The sequence below is a fragment of the Bombina bombina genome, chromosome 4, assembly GCF_027579735.1.
Source record: "Bombina bombina isolate aBomBom1 chromosome 4, aBomBom1.pri, whole genome shotgun sequence".
NCBI classification, from domain to species: domain Eukaryota; kingdom Metazoa; phylum Chordata; class Amphibia; order Anura; family Bombinatoridae; genus Bombina; species Bombina bombina.
The window spans coordinates 495,282,922-495,301,205 of NC_069502.1; the positions used below are offsets into that span (position 1 = coordinate 495,282,922).

At 39.3% G+C, this 18,284-nt stretch overlaps 1 protein-coding gene across 1 annotated transcript in view; it reads right to left on the reverse strand.

The window, feature by feature from the left end:
- Nucleotides 1-18,284, reverse strand: part of LOC128656482 (dystonin-like) — a 958,955-nt gene that overhangs the window by 330,958 nt on the left and 609,713 nt on the right. The window contains 2 exon segments of the mRNA XM_053710402.1: nt 10,840-10,980; nt 12,628-17,865. Of these exon segments, the coding sequence (XP_053566377.1) occupies nt 10,840-10,980; nt 12,628-17,865 (5,379 nt within the window).

Sequence of the window (18,284 nt, forward strand, 5' to 3'; positions counted from 1 at the left end):
TCAAGGGACTGATTTAACATAGCTGGCCCTCACCTGCACCATAAACCCTGCTGATTGATGAATATATTATCTGGCATAACAGCCTAGTGCTTCTGCGGGGCAACACCCAGTGTTTCAGTGTGTGACTGATAGTTTTTCTTACAGCAGTAAAAACCAAAATTTGGGTGCTGTCAGCTGGAACACAGATGTATTGCCTAGGCTCACATTGTAATATCAAAGCATAACTAAATCTGGGCTTACCTACTGTCTACTTTGCACCTATGTAATGTCTTCTAAAGCATAAGATAAATATTGTTGAGACATACTATATCCTAGGCTTACTTGTTACGTTACTGATTTTGCAATAACCTTTTTATGTGTGTTGTGTACATATTGATACTGTGTGCATAGGTAAACTATTTCTGTGCCTAGGTAACTTTTATGGATAAATTCCTGACAGGAGGTAGAATGTCAGGGAAGAACAAGAGTTCTGGAAAGACAAGGGGAGCTGCAGACCATCCACAGGAGTCAAATTCTGTCCCACAAGATGAGCAGACAATCTCTTTGGACACACATGTGGTGGTGCGGCAGCTCTCCTCCATCTTTCTCCCCAAAATTGAATGTTTACAAAAAGGTCTTGATCATTTGACAGGGGAGATGAAACAATTTTCCGTCAGATTTACTGAGATGGAGGACAGGGTGTCAGGGCTCGAGGACACATCAGTCACACATGATACACAATTAGATGTTCTACTGAAGCAAAATGTAGTCCTACACCAAAGATTAGAGGATCTAGAAAATAGATCCCGTCGCAATAACCTGCGCATCCTGGGGATCCCAGAAAATGTTAAGCCCCGAGACCTCATTCATTTCATTCAGGATACACTACCTACACTACTTAATCTAACCCCTGCGCTGTTCAGGGGTAGCGTAGAGAGGGCGCATAGAGTAGGCCCCGAGAGACAGCAAGACAGAGGCAACACCCAACCTAGGCAGGTTATGGTAACGTTTCTACACTTTCAGCTCAAGATAGAGATACTGAGAGCTTACAGAAAGGTTTCCCCAGTTTTGTATGAGGGATCAAAATTGCTAATATTTCAAGATTACTCCTCCGAACTCATGCGTAAACGCAAGGAGTTCTCCCCCCTTTGCTCTCGACTAAACGGAGAGGGCAGAAAAGTGTATCTTTTATATCCAGCCAGACTAAAGTTACTAACCCCCTCAGGACCTAAGTTTTTTGACACCCCACAAGAGGTTACTGACTTCCTGGGAAGAGAACACAGGGGCTCAATGGCAGGCTCACCCAGATCATCGCATTCAGACCCGGGATGAGAGGTGGGGGGATCCATATTATATGCTGTGGGATCTTCTTATCTCTTTTCTTTGAATTTAAGGGTTAATGGAAGCCTTTAGAGATACGGTGCAACGACACCACTTGTTTAGGTGGGAATATAACAATGCTGTTGTTTTAGTTAAACCTACTGTTCTAAGTTCAACTGTTAGAAATTTAGGTTATGTTGCAATGTTATTGATTACTTTAATGATTTTCTGCGTATGTTACCTCTTTTTAAAAATTTCAGCCAATTTACTTGTATCTTCTCTTAGGAATGGCCCATTAATTCTATACCCGGATGTGGCGTATCCAGGGTTCATTAGTTTAACTGCTCATTACAAGGTATATGCAAAACATAACCCCCATTCCAGAGCGATTTATACCTTGTCAGGTGCCCCTCCTGGCTTGCAGGTCACTATCACACTTTTATCCATGATAATGGAAACCTTTAGAGATCTGATGCAACGACACCACTTGTTCAAGCAGAAATGTAATACCGCTACTGTTTTGGTTAAACCTAAAGTTGTAGGTACAATGGTTAGAAATTATCTGATGCAACAACACCACTTGTTCAAGCAGAAATGTAATACCGCTACTGTTTTGGTTAAACCTAATGTTGTAGGTTCAATGGTTAGAAATTTATATTATGTTACTATGTTACTGACTACTTTAATGATCTCCTGCATAAGTTTGTATATGTTTACCTTTTTAAATACTGCAACCAATATATTGGTATATTCACTCAGGGACGGCCCATTGATTCTATACCTGGATGTGGCGTATCCAAGGTTCATTAGTTTAACTGCTCATTACAATGTAAATGTAAATCACAAACCCCTTTCCAGAGTGCTTTATAACTTGTCAAGTGTCCTTTGTGGTCTGCAGGTCACGATTCTGCTTTCATCTAGGATATTACAGAAGGTATGTGAAACTGCTGTGGGTGCGGGGGGAGGGGAGGGAGAGAGAGTTAGGACGCATGCATTTTTTTTTTTTTTCTTCCCCCCCGCCCATCTCCCCCCCTTTTGTCTTTCCCCCATTTCTCCCCTCCCACAGGATACCGGTGAGATCCTAACTCACATGACATCGCTTGAATGGCGGTAAGGTTTATGACGTGGAATGTGGGAGGGATCAACTCTCCCACTAAGAGGAGCACTATACTGACACACTTAAGACGCTTGGGAACTGACATAGCACTACTACAAGAAACCCACCTATCTGAGACAGAACACGAGAAACTAAAGAGAGACTGGGTGGGGGCAATAGAACATATCTCATTCACTAACTCTAGTAGGGGCATTGCTATTCTATTTGGGAAAAGAGGGAACGTTGAAATTTTGCACACACTTAAAGATAAGGAGGGCAGATTCCTGATAGTCAAAGTCAAGATAAATCAGAAGGTACTAGTGATATGTAACATATACGCGCCAAACTGTAAATCTAAAACCTTCTGGACGAGACTCATACAAGCGCTTGTTCCTTTCTCGGGTTCTGATATTATCCTGGGGGGAGACTTTAATCTGACTCCAAACCCAGCCTGTGACAGAATGCGGGATCCAGATCGCACAACCGAGAGGTATCGCTCGACGTGCAACAGCACTTTCGAACAGAAAACATTTTCTAGAATCTCTGACTCCCTACAACTTGTTGATATCTGGAGGCTAAGAAACGCGGATAGTAAAGATTTTACTTGTATCTCTAGGGCCACTCCAACACTTTCGCGCATAGACCTCTTTATGACGTCCTCTAGCTTAATTCCTAGGGTTACTGGAACTAGGATTCACAATGTTGTGGTCTCGGACCATGCACCGGTTGAACTAGTGCTCTCGGTTGGAACCATAGTTGCCAATAAGCAGACTCTTAGGTTCCCAAGCTTCCTTTACACTTCTGACGCATTCTCCAAGCATTTAACGCATGCATGGAATGACTATTACACAGACAATCTGGCGCACCAAGACAATCCAGAATTGTTTTGGAACACGGCAAAAGCGGTTCTCACGGGGGACATCATCTCTTATGTGTCCGCCCTACGGAGAAAAACTCAGGCTAGACTGCAAAACCTGCAGGAGGCTCTAACGGAAGCCTACCAAGCATACTGTGGAAGTCCATGCCAAGCCCTAAGGGATAAATACCTTGAAAGGAAGGGAGCGTTAGATGTGTTTCTGGGCCACCAGGCTGTCTCACGGCTACTTAGAACCCAGGCTAAGTATTACAGAGAGGGGGACAGATCAGGTAGACTATTAGCCTCCTTGGTAAATAAGAAGACTGCTCGTAAGCCTATTGCGGCAATTACTTACCGCAATAAGACTCATAAAACACCAGAGTCTATAGTGACGGCTTTGGCGGATTATTACGCCGACCTATATGCCAGTCAAAAGAAACCTCACAAGGTCATAGCATCCTTCTGGAATGAGCTTGATCTTCCGCAACTCAGGGAGGAACAGGTGGCGGTTCTCAACTCACCCATAGCCCCGGAAGAGATCCTAAAATCCATCTCATCTATGTCCAATGGGAAAGCGGCGGGTCCTGACGGCCTCCCGGCTGAGTTCTTCAAACTATTGAAGACCCAGATCACACCGACTCTAACAAAATTATACAACTTATATTACAAGGAGTTGATACCTCCCTCTCAAACATTTACAATGGCACATGTGTCATTGATTCCGAAGCCGGGGAAGGATCCAGGTCTCCCTGAATCTTATCGTCCCATCTCCCTACTCAACTCGGACTACAAGATCTTGATGAAGATCTTGGCTGATAGACTAAAAGTGGTCCTGACTGACATTATTCACCCGGACCAAACGGGATTTATGAGCCACAGAACATCAGTGACTAATGTGAGAAGGGTATTACATGCCATTGCTCACTATGAGGGGGGACTGGAACTCCCCGAGACGGCAGATCAACCGGAGGCCTTCCTGCTATCTTTGGATGCAGAGAAGGCCTTCGACAGGGTTGAGTGGAGCCACTTGCAGGACGTACTCCAGCGCTTTGGCTTCTCGGGATCATTTCCCCAATATATCAGCAATATCTACAAGGCCCCATGGATTGCCATCATGGCTAACGGGTTATTCTCGCCGCGTATCACACTACAAAGAGGCACCCGTCAAGGGTGTCCTCTATCCCCCCTTCTCTTCAACCTAGCCCTTGAGCCACTGGCTGTTAAATTGCGTAAAGTCTATCCGGGTATGAGGATGGGAGAGGAGAGGATGCATCTGGCATTATATGCGGATGACATGCTCCTATTTGTGGAACACCCTGCAAAACATATCCCAAAAATCCTGGCAACCATTGAGGCCTTCGGGTCCTTTTCCAGCTATAGGATAAACAAAACAAAATCAGAAATCTTATGGCTTTGGAGACATAAGGCACAGTCACGCTCCTATCCATTTCAAGAGGCTGGGGACACCTTGACCTATCTGGGCATTAAATTGTCCACCAATAGGCAAACCTTGTACCGTAATAACATCACGCGGGTGTGCTGTGACATAGCTCAAACCTTAGAAGGATGGAGAAACTTACCGATCTCTCTCACAGGGCGAATCAACTTGGTGAAAATGGTCATCCTACCACGGATTCTGTATTCTCTCTTGATGCTGCCTTTTCTGATTACCCGAAAAGACCTGGCGATCTACTCAAAAGCCCTATCTAAGTTCTTATGGAAGGGGGGCAGATCTAGAATAGCTCTCAAGAAATTATATGCACGGCCCTCCTCGGGTGGCCTGGGTCTCCCCGACCTGAAGCTATACAACTGGGCAGCACTCAACCGTCTAATGCTGGATTGGCAATTAAAGACGGAACACTTTTACACACCCGAACTCGAGAGGAATGCACTAAAGGGGTTTGAGCCCTCACTTCTGCCTTACACCCCGTCTAATAACCTTCCGACGGGGGTCAAGGATAGTTTTCTCTATAAGGACGTATTGCGGGCATGGCGGCAAACCCTAGAATACCTGGGCCGGCGTCACGCGTCCCTCAGGTTAATCCCACTGCGAAACAATGCCTGCTTCCCTCCTGGGATTGATACTTCCCCGTTTACCAACTGGGAAACCAAAGGCTTATGCTCAGTGGGAGATGCTCTTGACATCTCTAGAAAATGCGTTAGGTCCTTTGAGGAATTGCAAACTCAATTCGGACTACCGCGGGCCCACTTCTATGCCTATCTTCAGATGAGGCATTACGTGAACCAGCTTATTAGAGAGGACCCACAATTCTGGGAACCGCACATATTTAATGTGTCAGTGTCTGCTTTTAAGCTTGGAAGTTTCTCTATCTCGGGGATTTACAAAACACTGCTGAGCCATATTGAATCTAAACATTTAGCCCTACTAGAGAATAGATGGAGAGGCCACTTGGAGAGGGAGGATCTTCCAGAGCTAATCCAGCGCAGTGTAGAAAATGCTAAAAGAGCAACGCTGTCCATGACGTTGAGAGAGTCCCAGATCAGAATGCTGCATAAAGATTACATTATACCACGTAGGCTAGCTAAATGGAAACATGGGGTGATGAATGAGTGTAGTAAGTGTAGGATTGGTGACCCGAACTTTCTTCATTACTTCTACACCTGCCCACGAGTTCACCAGTTCTGGGGTAGAATAGCCTTATGGATCACAAGGGTAATTAAAATCAAGGTCAAGATAGAGGTAGAGCAAGTCTGCTTCCTGAATTGGGAGGAACAAGACACTAGACACACCTCACTACTCACCACTATGATCTTGATTGCCAGAAAGGTCATACTGAGAGTTTGGACCGAAAGTGCTGCTCCCACCTTTATTGCATTTAAACACAACTTGCATAAGTAATTACTTACTGAACAATTAGACACCAAAATGGACACTGACAGAAGGCTTAGACACTTCATTACTAAATGGCGGAAGTACATTGATACTCTACCCTTGGATTCACAAAAACAATTATTGCTCCCATTTGCGCATACTGAATACATGTTGACGGCCTCTTTAAGGGGAGAATGGACATTCCTACAACAAACACGAGGGGGCGGGGGGGGGGGAGAGAGAATATCGCTATCTAGGATGATGAGACCGCTCTATGGCCCCTACTCCCTCCTGCTTACCCCCTTCCCCTGACCCTTGTAGACCCTTTGATGTGTGAGTGGATAATTTTTTTTTTTTTTTTTTTTTTTTTTTCTCTCTCTCTCTTCATCTCCCTCTTCTTCCGGACCGCACAGTATAAATTGAAACAGCAACCTTATAGAATGCTGGAAATGACTGTGCAGAAATGCTAGGCGTAAGTGTTGGTGGTTAATTAATGTTTAAGGGGGGTGGGAATGGGGAAGGGAAAGTTATTATACTAAAGAAAATCTGTCATAGAATAACTGTAAAAACCAGAAAAAGGACCTGAGAGATTGATATATGATATATGACATTTTTGTATATTGCAACAATTTATACTCAGTTGTATAACTGCCTATTTATTCATGAAAATGTTGTCTTGGATGTAATGACCTAATTGTATTTGTGCAATATCTCTTGTCCTCAATAAAATAGAATTTAAAAAAAAAAACACTAAGTTACACAAAATAAAAAATAAATTATCAAAGATTTAAACTAATTACACCTAATCTAAGAGCCCTATGAAACCCCCCAAAAATAAAAAAAACCCTAACCTACAATAAACTACCAATAGCCCTTAAAAGGGCCTTTTGCGGGGCATTGCCCCAAAGAAATCAGCTCTTTTACCTGTAAATAAAAAAAACAAATACCCCCAACAGTAAAACCCACCCACACAACCAACCCCCCCAAATAAAAACCTAACTCAAAAAACCTAAGCTCCCCATTGCCCTGAAAAGGGCATTTGGATGGGCATTGCCCTTAAAAGGGCATTTAGATCTATTGCAGCCCAAACCCTATTCTAAATCTAAAACCAACCCAATAAACCGTTAAAAAAAAACCTAACACTAACCCCTGAAGATCCACTAACAGTTTTGAAGAGCCGACATCCATCCTCATCAAAGCCGGCAGAAGTCTTCATACAAGCGGCCGAAGTCTTCATCCAAGCCCGCAGAAGTCTTTACCCAGATGGCATCTTCTATCTTCATCCATCCGGCGCGCAGCGGCTCCATCTTCAAGACATCCGAAGAGGAGCATCCTCTTCGTTCGACGTCTTCTTGAACAAGGAATGTTCCTTTAAATGACATCATCCAAGATGGCGTCCTTAGATTCCGATTGGCTGATAGAATTCTATCAGCCAATCGGAATTAAGGTTGAAAAAATCCTATTGGCTGTTGCAATCAGTCAATAGGATTGAGCTTGCATTCTATTGGCTGATTGGAATAGCCAATAGAATGCAAGCTTAATCCTATTGGCTGATTGGATCAGCCAATAGGATGAAAGCTCAATTCTATTGGCTGATTGCAACAGCCAATAGGATTTTTTCACCTTAATTAAGATTGGCTGATAAAATTCTATCAGCCAATTGGAATCTAAGGGATGCCATCTTGGATGACGTCATTTAAAGGAACATTCATTGTTCAAGAAGACGTTGAACGAAGAGGATGCTCTGCGTCGGATGTCTTGAAGATGGAGCCACTCCGCGCCGGATGGATGAAGATAGAAGATGTTGTCTGGATGAAGACTTCTGCGGGCTTGGATGACGACTTCTGCCGGCTTCGATGAGGACTTCTCCTGGCTTCTTTGAGGATGGATGTCGGCTCTTCACAACTGTAAGTTGATCTTTAGGGGTTAGTGTTAGTTTTTTTTTAAGGATTTATTGGGTGGGTTTTAGTTTTAGATTAGGGTTTGGGCAGCAATAGAGCTAAATGCCCTTTTTAAGGGCATTGCCCATCCAAATCCCATCCAAATGCCCTTTTCAGGTTTTTTGAGATAGGTTTTTATTTGGGGGGGGGGTTGGTTGTGTGGGTGGTGGGTTTTACTGTTGGGGGGGTATTTGTATTTTTTATTTACAGGTAAAAGAGCTGATTTCTTTGGGGCAATGCCCCGCAAAAGGCAATTTTAAGGGCTCTTTGTAGTTTGTTGTGGGTTAGAGTTTTTTTATTTTGGGGGGGGGCTTTTTTATTTTCATAGGGCTCTTAGATTAGGTGTAATTAGTTTAAATCTTTGATAATTAATTTTTTATTTTGTGTAACTTAGTGTTTATTTTTTTGTAACTTAGTGTTTGTTATTTTTTTGTAACTTAGTTGTTAGTTTTTTGTAACTTTGTAATTTTTTATTGTAGATTTAAATTATTTGAGTAGGGTTAGGTGTTTATATATATAATATAGTTAATTTAATGTGTAGTTTAATGTAATTTAGTATAACAGTTAGGGTAGATTAATTATTAGTTTAATATAGTTTAATGTAATTTTAGTATAATAGTTAGGGTAGGTTAATTAATAGTTTAATATAGTTTAATGTAAATTTAGTATAACAGTTAGGGTAGGTTAATTAATAGTTTAATACAGTTTAATTTAAATCTACAGGTAAGTTAAAATTTATTATAAGATAGGGATGAGTTAATATTTAATATAAAGTTAGCAGGTTGTTAGGTTTAGGGGTTAATAGTTTAATTTAGTTTATTGGGAGTTGGGGGGCTGGCGGTTTAGGGGTTAATAGGTTTAGTAAGTGCTAGTGATGTAGGAGGCCAGGGGATTAGGAGTTAATACATTTATTTAGTTGCGGTGGGCTCCCGGAGCGGCGGGATAGGGGTTAATAACTTTATGTAGGTGGCGGCGATGGCGGGCGGTAGATTAGGGGTTGATAAGTATAAGGTAGGTGGCGGCGATGTCGGGGCAGCAGATTAGGGGTGTTTAGACTCGGGGCTTATGTTAGGGTGTTAGGTGTAAACATAACTTTATTCTCCCATAGGAATCAATGGGATATCGGGCAGCAGCGAACAGGAGCTTTCGCTGCTTTCAGACTCCCATTGATTCCTATGGCATCCGCCGCCTCCAGGGCGGCAGATTGAAAAGCAGGTACGCTGGGCCGGAATAGTGGTGAGCGTACCTGGTAGATATTTGTTAAATAGCAAAAGTAGTCAGATAGTGCCGAATTTGCATTCGGAACATCTGCAATGACGCAAGCATCGATCTGTGTCGGACTGAGACTGGCGAATCATATGTTACACCACAAATTTCTACTTTTGCTGGTCTGTAGGCTTTGATAAATGAGGCGAATCAAGCTCTCCACAATTACGCTGCGGAATTCCAGCGTATTTGAGGTTGACGGCTTGATAAATAGGCCTCAATGTATCCTTTCTTTGGTAGATAAAGCTGCCTTATTCAAGCCTGTAAAGGTGTATTGAAATAAAAGGATTTTTTCCCAATTACGAATATAGGTGGACTTCGGGAAAAAAGGAGGTTTTGTAATAACTCTATACGAGAAGGTTAACATTTTAAGAGTAGGTCCATTTGTCTCCAATCTCTGCTCCCACTCAGTTAACTGCCTGAATGAACCATGTAGAAAACCCCAGGTTTGGAGAAAACACATCACCCAAAAAAAAATCAAATCTATGAGAAATACTAGACTAAAACTGGCCAGGCATATACAATTTATAATTTAGAAAAAGGTCTCTTACAGTTTCTATACCACATAGTTGGATGTGAGTCTTGTAGAGTAAGAGTTGCAACCCCTGGCCCAGAACAAAGTCTATCCCATAACTAAAGATTTGATTTTACAAGGAAATTATACATTAATTCAGGTGGCCTTGTTTAGGGATCCACAAGAGGTCTCCTAAAGTAACAGAGTGAGGCAGAGAAGCTTGCTCAAGCTCCATCCATTTATCATTTGAGCCAACTACCCCCACAAGCCAAGATATAAGCTAGTTGCGCTGACTCATGGTAGGCTGCAAGATTAGGGGCAACAGTACCTCCCTCCGACACTGGATGTTGTAAGATCTGCATCGCAACTCTAAGATGAATGTGCCTCCAAATGAATGCATTGCATAACTTCTGGAACTGCGCTAGAAGAGACATGGGATTGGATCGGAAGACAATGCTGTTTTGCTTTTTTTTAATACTTTAATTGAGTCTTTTCAAGGGAGGTGTCAAACACTTACATTGAAGCAAAATGTACAGTCAATGCAAAATAAAGTAAAGTAGCTAACTGAATACATATGATGACTGCACAAGGAGCTCAAATGTCTTTTTTCACCTGTACCTGTGCGGAATTAACGAGTTTAAATAATTTGTAATCACTTTATAATTAAAGGGTCTTAAACACCCCTCAATGACAAATGAACAGGGGAGTCTAAAGTGATAGTTAATTAGCAGCGGTCTAAAGACCGCTGCTCCTTAATCTGTCTGCCAGACATCGCTGCGAGTGGCCACTAGTGGGGCGTCTGTCAATCATCTCTTTTAGGGGGCAGACAGGTTAATTAACTATCATTTCAGGCTCCCCTTTAAATGACGGGCCTCCAAAACAGCAATCACTGCTTGGTAAATGGAGCCCATTAACTGTGTTTTCTAATGCTTTTCAAAGGGTTTGGGATTGACTTTAATTTGAAAATCTGGAAAAACAAATGCAAAGTATTTCTCAAGATAATTATATAACAAATTAAAAGCTATATGAACTTACCTCAAGCTGCTCAAGTTGTATTTTTAATGTTTCCAGATTGTCACTGATGGGAGGCAAGCTATCTAAGTGTAATTTCATATCTTGAACAACAGTTAGATGTCCACATAATTTCTGAGAGCACTCATTTAATTCACTAGGAACCTAAATTATTAGAAAAAAAAATTATATAGTAAATGCAAATAATTCAAAAAATAATTTTAAGCATAATGTTATGCTTAAAACAATAAACAGATAGTTTAAAAAGATATTTATTAGATAAATGGATACTTGATAGATAGATAGATAGATAGATAAAGGGCTAAATTACAAGTGGAGTGCTAATTTAACGTGCGCCTGTAACCAGCCATTACGAGTGGTTGGTTAAAGGGACACTGAACCCAAATTTTTTCTTTCGTGCTTCAGATAGAGCATAACATTTTAAGCAACTTTCTAATTTACTCGTATTATCAAATTGTCTTCATTCTCTTGGTATCTTTATTTGAAATGCAAGAATGTAAGTTTAGATGCTGGCCCATTTTTGGTGAACAACCTGGGTTGTTCTTGCTGATTGGTGGATAAATTCATCCACCAATAAAAAAAGTGCTGTCCAGAGTTCTGAATAAAAAAAAAGCTTAGATGCCTTCTTTTTCAAATAAAGATAGCAAGAGAACGAAGAAAAATTGATAATAGGAGTAAATTAGAATGTTGCTTAAAATTGCATGCTCTATCTGAATCATGAAAGAAAACATTTGGGTTCAGTGCAAGCTCAGATTAGCACTTTGTGTTAGAATTCATTAGCCAGAGATCAGATCTCTGGTTAATGAAAAAAATGTCCCCTAATTTGCCGTAAAATAAAGTGTAGTGTTCCTTAATAATAATTATTAAAAAAAATAGTAACATTTTTTTTTTTTTAAATAACTGCATAAAGCAGTTATAAGGGGTTAAAGTGAGGCGATGTGGGGTGCCTTTACATTGCATTCTATGGGAACTGTGTTAAAACTGTTAATCTATATGTATATGCTTTTATATATATATACAGTATATATATATATATATGTTAATTTGTGTATATACACATATAAACATATAAATATACATATATATTTAAACTTTGCTGCCAACAATGCGCGACTTAACCCCTTCACTGCGCTAGGTTCTTTGCAGTGTCTATCGTCATCAAAACGAGGCTCCATTGGAGCCTATGGAAGCGCACTCTCGTGCGTGCGATGGTATTTGAGTGGAGCACAAATTATGCACTTGCGAAAGCACAATTTTATGCTCCACTCGTAATCTGGCCCTAAAGGGGCATGGAAGTCAAAATGTAACTTTTAGGATTTAAATAGAGTGTACAATAAAAAAAATCCAATTTACTTTGATGATAATATTTACATCTCACTTAGTGTTCTTTGTTAATGCTTAGCTCCTTCCTTTGAGATCATACTGAGGTATGCTCAGCAGTGTACACTCTATTGAGTCTACATCAGCATGCTCTCATGGAATGGCAAAAGTTTCAACCAAGGAGACCAAGATTAAGACCTGCAAATGGGGTTAAACACACAGCTGAAGTACCGCTTGGGACCACAGAGCACTACTGGTCCTGAGTGGAAATTCCTGCTGATCCTATCTTATCCAATCAGCTGATTCAATTAGTTATCGAGCATTGCAGGACCCAAGCAGTACTTCTACAGTAGTGCATGGTTGATACTCTTAATTTTACATGCTCTAACAAAATAGATCATGAACATTTTTGATTATAATAACCCTTTAAGGAATACTTTTTTTCTTTCTAATGGTTCAGTATGTGCTTACCTTGCTTGGTGAAATGCTTTCCTGAGCTTCCTTATTGTTAGGAATATTTTCAGGATTTTCTTGAGCTTTGTTTATTTTTTCATCGAGATGATCTTTCAACACATCATTCATTTGTGCAGTAGCTGGAATGTATTCTAACTCACTTGTTGGTTGAGATGACTTGTGATCCCTAGTACCTGTGTCATCTGACACATCCTCACTTTGATTTTCCAAGTTCTCAGGTTTGTAAGAGGGACTGCCTAGCTCACTTAGGAAGAAACCTTTATTTATGTTGATAATCAACTCTTCTAGTTTGTTTGCATTGTCAGCATCAGGTGGAATGTGGAATATTTGCTCAAGGTGAGACGATATTAATTTAGGATGATTAGGTTCTAGTACTTGTTCATCAAAGGCGTCATTGTCTATAACTGTTTCCTCAACAGATTTTTCATTGCTGTGGACTTGAGATTCAGAAAGTGGGATAGCAGAATTACATTTATCAGGGAAGACAAAGATATCATTGATAGGATCCTTCACCTTATCACTTGGTATTGTAGAACTGTCACTGTTATTATCTATTTCAGTTTTATTGTTCAGTTGGTTCAAGAAATCTTTATTACATTCCTTAATTTTGTCTCCTAAGTTATATTCTACCGCTTTTAGATTCTCTGTAAGCAAGCTGCTATTGGGTGTTTCTAGACATAACGCCAACTGATTGTTTAACAATGCCTTTTTCACTTCATCATTTTCTCCAGATGAAATTGTATCACTGAAAATGTTTTCTTCACTAATAGTAACACTTTGTGGCCTAAAACGGTGACTTTCATTTGAGATGTCCATAATGAAAGATGGATCTGTAATACTATCCATTATTAGTTTATCTACATCAGTTTCGCTGCTCTGCCTTCTTGTGGTAAGACTATCAATTTCATTTTCTAGACTAAATTTTTTACCAGAGTCTTCTTGATCAGTACTAGTGGTGGAATCAGTTCTAAATTCAGACGGAGCCATTATAATTGGAAAAACAGTTAAATCAGCTGAGTTTTGTTTAACTATGATACCATTTTTTTCTTCCAAAGAGGAACTATTATTGGTAAGTTTCTGTGTTTCAATATCTGCTACACAATCCTTAAGATAACATGTTAAGCCACCAATAGCATTTTTCTCTGAATCTTCAGACATATGGCATGTGTTAATAGTTGCAGTATTAATTTTATTGTCAGTTTTATGAACAGATGAATCAAAAATTGCTCCAAGGTTTTCAATCTGAATAGGACTTTTGTTTAAAAGACGTGCAATGTTTTCATTATGCTCAGGTAAACTGATATGTGCAGCCTGGGTTTCATTTAGATCAGTAGGTATATGTGTAATGTCTTGATCCTTGGCTAATTGAGTAGAGTTGTTTATATCTGTGTTTTTAAGAGGTGACTTCATTTCATCTATTAAATTAGTATTACACATGTTTTCATTTTTATAACTATTTGAATCAATGCCACTAGCGTTATCCTCGTAAAATGTGCTTGCAATGTCATTTGCACTTATAAAAACAGAGTTTGTAACAAGTTTATCAATTTCCCTAGAAAATCCACCCTCCGCACTATCAATGGTGGAACTGTCTATTGTTGACTGATGATCAATTTCAGAAAATCCATTTGCCTCTTCCACAGATTGGTGCATGTAGCTGATATTGTCAGCTTGTTTAATCTCTCCACTTTCAAATAAACTACTTTCTGTTGCATAAGCATCTTGCACAGTAGACTTGAAAGGTACAAAATGACCTTCATAGATCATTGTTATATCCTCTTCCACACTATCATTATTCCCTTGACAATTTAAGCCTGTTCCGTTAGGAGAGTCAGCCACTTTCTCCCTTTCTTCTGGACTTGAATTCCAGAAAAAAGAGGCACTCTCACCAAACTGAATGTCCTTATTATGAACAGCTGTGAGTTCTTCATTTATAATAAAGTCATCGTCACTGTTGCTTTCATCAGTAACATAGCAATCAATATCAGTTTCACTACTAAAGTCTTCAATGATCATATCTTCCTGTAAGCCATCTTTATAGTTAACTGGATAGTATTCTTGCCCCTTTTTTTCATCTTCATTCAGATCTGCTTTAGGTTCCTCATTTTCATTTCTCTCATAAGTTACTGTCTTAGAATCAATTGCACTGAAAACACTATCAGTAGTTGCTATTCTTTCTTTATGTAGTGTTGCCTGTTCATCTAAATAGGTGGGGCTTTCAGAATCTTCTTCAATTATAGTTTCAAGAAATGTCCTCCCATGTAGTAAGTCTACATTGTCTATCTCACTATTGGTGCAATAGAATATTTCATCTTCAGAACTAGTTTCAGTATCATTAAAACTATGTTTTCTTTTTTCTTCATTTGTATCCACACCTGTCTGAATTTTCTTGCACATTTGTGGAAGAATTCCATCATCATCTTCACTTTCATTTTCTTCAAGGTCAGATGTATCATAATCACTGTTGTTTTGAAGATGAGCAAAGGTTTCTTCACCAGTTTCAAGATAATGTTGTCTAAAAATATCATTATTTGTTGCAGGTTGCATTGCCATTGTTGATGATTTATTTATGCACATTTCTGCTTCGAGCATGGAATCATTAGCATCCAAACTACAGTATGTTAGATCCTCCTCTTCTAGTTTGTTAAAAGTAATGGAACTGTCCGTTGAAGGCTGAGTAGCAATGCTATTTGATATATCTGTGCAAGTTTCAATTTTTAATGCTTTCTTATGACAATCTATACTGGTATTACATGTGATTACCTCATCTTTGAATAAAGGAATGGAAGGATCACTTGCTAGCTCAGCAGACTTGCATTTTGCTTTGCCTGTGCTTGTTTCTACTTCTAATGTACTGCTGGGTATAATTACACTGTTGTTACATACAAGAACATCATTTTCTACTTTAGATGGGGTAATGGAACTTTCACTATTAATCTGGTCTTGAGCTTGTGCTTCACGGTCACATTTTTTGATGGTGTTACTGTGTGGAGAACAATCACTAGTAGCCTCTTGGCATACCTGTTGCCCTTTATTAAAGCAAGGAGACATATTTTCTAACAAACAAACAGAATTCTCTGACTTATCTCCAAAATGCTCAACAGCATTTTCTAGTACAATATCGCTATTAATTGTATGTTGGTTTGCAAACTGCAAATTATCTTTTCTAAAGTTATGAGTACATGAAACATTACTTTCTTCCATGTATGGTTGGTCCTCTAATACATTAAAGTTATTGTCTTCCCTACTGAATTGTATGTGAGGGGTGCAGTCTTTTTTTTCTGATGTATCAAACAATAAAGATTCATCATTTGCAACAATAAAATCATGTGATGTGAAACTGTCCGAATCTTGTTTGATTGATGTTTGAACTTCCCTGAGACCTTTAGATTGTTCACATTTTGTATGTTCCGTTTTCTCATTTTCACTATTAAACAATTGCTGTGTTTCAAATTGTTTAGATTTGTCACTTTCCATTTCATTTCTTTGTAGGCAAAAATCTGTGGCTTCTGTATTTTCCAGCTGAGAGTTTAGGATTTCCCCATCCTTGGTACTTTTACTGTCTTTTACATCCCAAACTTTTTGCTGTGCATCTTCTGTATCATCAAATAAATCATTTTCAGTTGATTTTTTCTCTGTTTCAAAAGCAATCACATTTTTACATTCATTTTCATGCAACTGAGGTATGGTTTCCAAGTAGCCCTGTGTATCTGTTTGCTCATTTTGCTTCTCTAACACTGACAAATTAAAATTAAGCCCACTAAAATTGCCGAGTTCATTATCAGTCTCACAAAGTATGCTTGTGGTTTCCTCAGACTCAAGAAACATACCGACAGCTTCATCAAGGTCGCCGTCAAACAGCAAAAGTCTTTCTCCTGTGTTTGCATCAATATAGCTATTTATCATTAAATATGAAAAGAATAACTGTTTTGTATGTTCTGGGTTATGAGTTGGTTCATCCGATTCCAAAGATTTCTTGTCAGAAACTTCATTAAATGGCAGAGATTGAGGGTCGTAAGAAGAGGACATCCATTTAAAGGTATGTTTGCAATTAGATTCAAGGACATCAATATTTGGCATTTTGTCTTCTATGTGGAGATCATTAAGAACACAAGCTGTGTTACTGTCTATAATTCCTAACTGAGCAGCTGTATCCAGGTGAACAATCTCAGAAGTTTCAGGAATATACAACCCAGCTATTTTTTGTCTGTTGTTTAGAATTGTCTGGGCTAATTCATTAGACACCATTCCTTGTTGCAAAGATGTTGATATAGGAAATATTTCACTTGTGTCTGGCCATATTAGGCCAATGAATCCTTTCTGGGCCTCAAGAACCAACAGTGCACTGCTATATGATATAAGGTTGCATTGAACAGCTTCATCCACAGTTAAGTATTTGCCTGTAGAGGGACAAAGGATTCCTCCATTTTGAACTTGTTGAGTTAATATACCGCAGACTGTACTCTGATCCATTACTCCTTGTTCTAACGATTGATCTATGGTCATTCTTCTTCCAGATTCTGGATCAAGTATCCCCCCTGAAAAAATCTGAGCACCAAGCAACCTAAACATAGTGTCTCGCTCCAAAATCCCTTCATGGGCTGCTCTCAGAACACTTATCTTCCTGCCAGTCCTTAAAGTAATTTTTCCATTGTCTTGTGTATTAACAGGTAAAAAACGCATTCCTGTTTGTTTATTTACGACAGCTCTTTGAAAGATTTCTATCATTGTAACCTTTTCGGCTGTGATGGGATCAATGAGATCTTTGCCATTTTTTTGCTTTTCAAGCAGTTTAGAAAACAGAAAAGTAGAAATCAGGTTTCTTTGAAATAGTTTATTTAGATTAAGTTGTTCTCCAGTATCTGGCACACACAAGCATCCACATGAGAGCAAAATATCCAACATTTTAATTGCTGCAGATTCTGAAATTAGACCCTGCTCAAAAGCAGCTATTACTGGGAAGTCAGAGTGAGACAGAGATGAAACATTATCTTTGGCATTGATTAATTCCTGAAGTCGTACTGAGATTTGCTCATCAATAAGGCTGTGATTTTTAGCTTCTTCAAGATCTAAACATGTCATTAAAATTGGTGAAATTATCCCTGATATAATCAACTGCATTTCAAGTAAAGCAAATCCTGTTTCATAATCAACAAAACCCTGTTTTATAGACTGGTAAATTGAATAAACGGTGCCAGTTGCCTCATCAATGGTGCCTGATATAACCTTGTCCACCTAAAATAAAGAAAAATTAAAGGATTAATCATACATTTTTAAGAATACATTTACAGTATATACAAAGTTTCTTACATACAAAATATACTTACCAAACATAGACTATGATGAGATAATTAGAAGTTCAAATGTGCAAGTGGCTTATGTCAGTATCTTGTTGCAAAGCTGACACAAGCATTGAACTCAGCATGCATCTGTGAACTAGAATTCAGCTTGAGGACACAACAAGAGGGTTAGTTGGAAAACTGATGAATACAGGTAGTAAATACACCTGTAAAGCAAACCATCATGCTACAGTGCCTGTGATGCGTTAGAAAAGAAAGCATGTGATATAGAAAAACCATGCGCTTATGTTTACAGCATACTGTAAATACCACACCTGGTTAAACGTATTGAGAAGATAGAAAAATGATCATCAG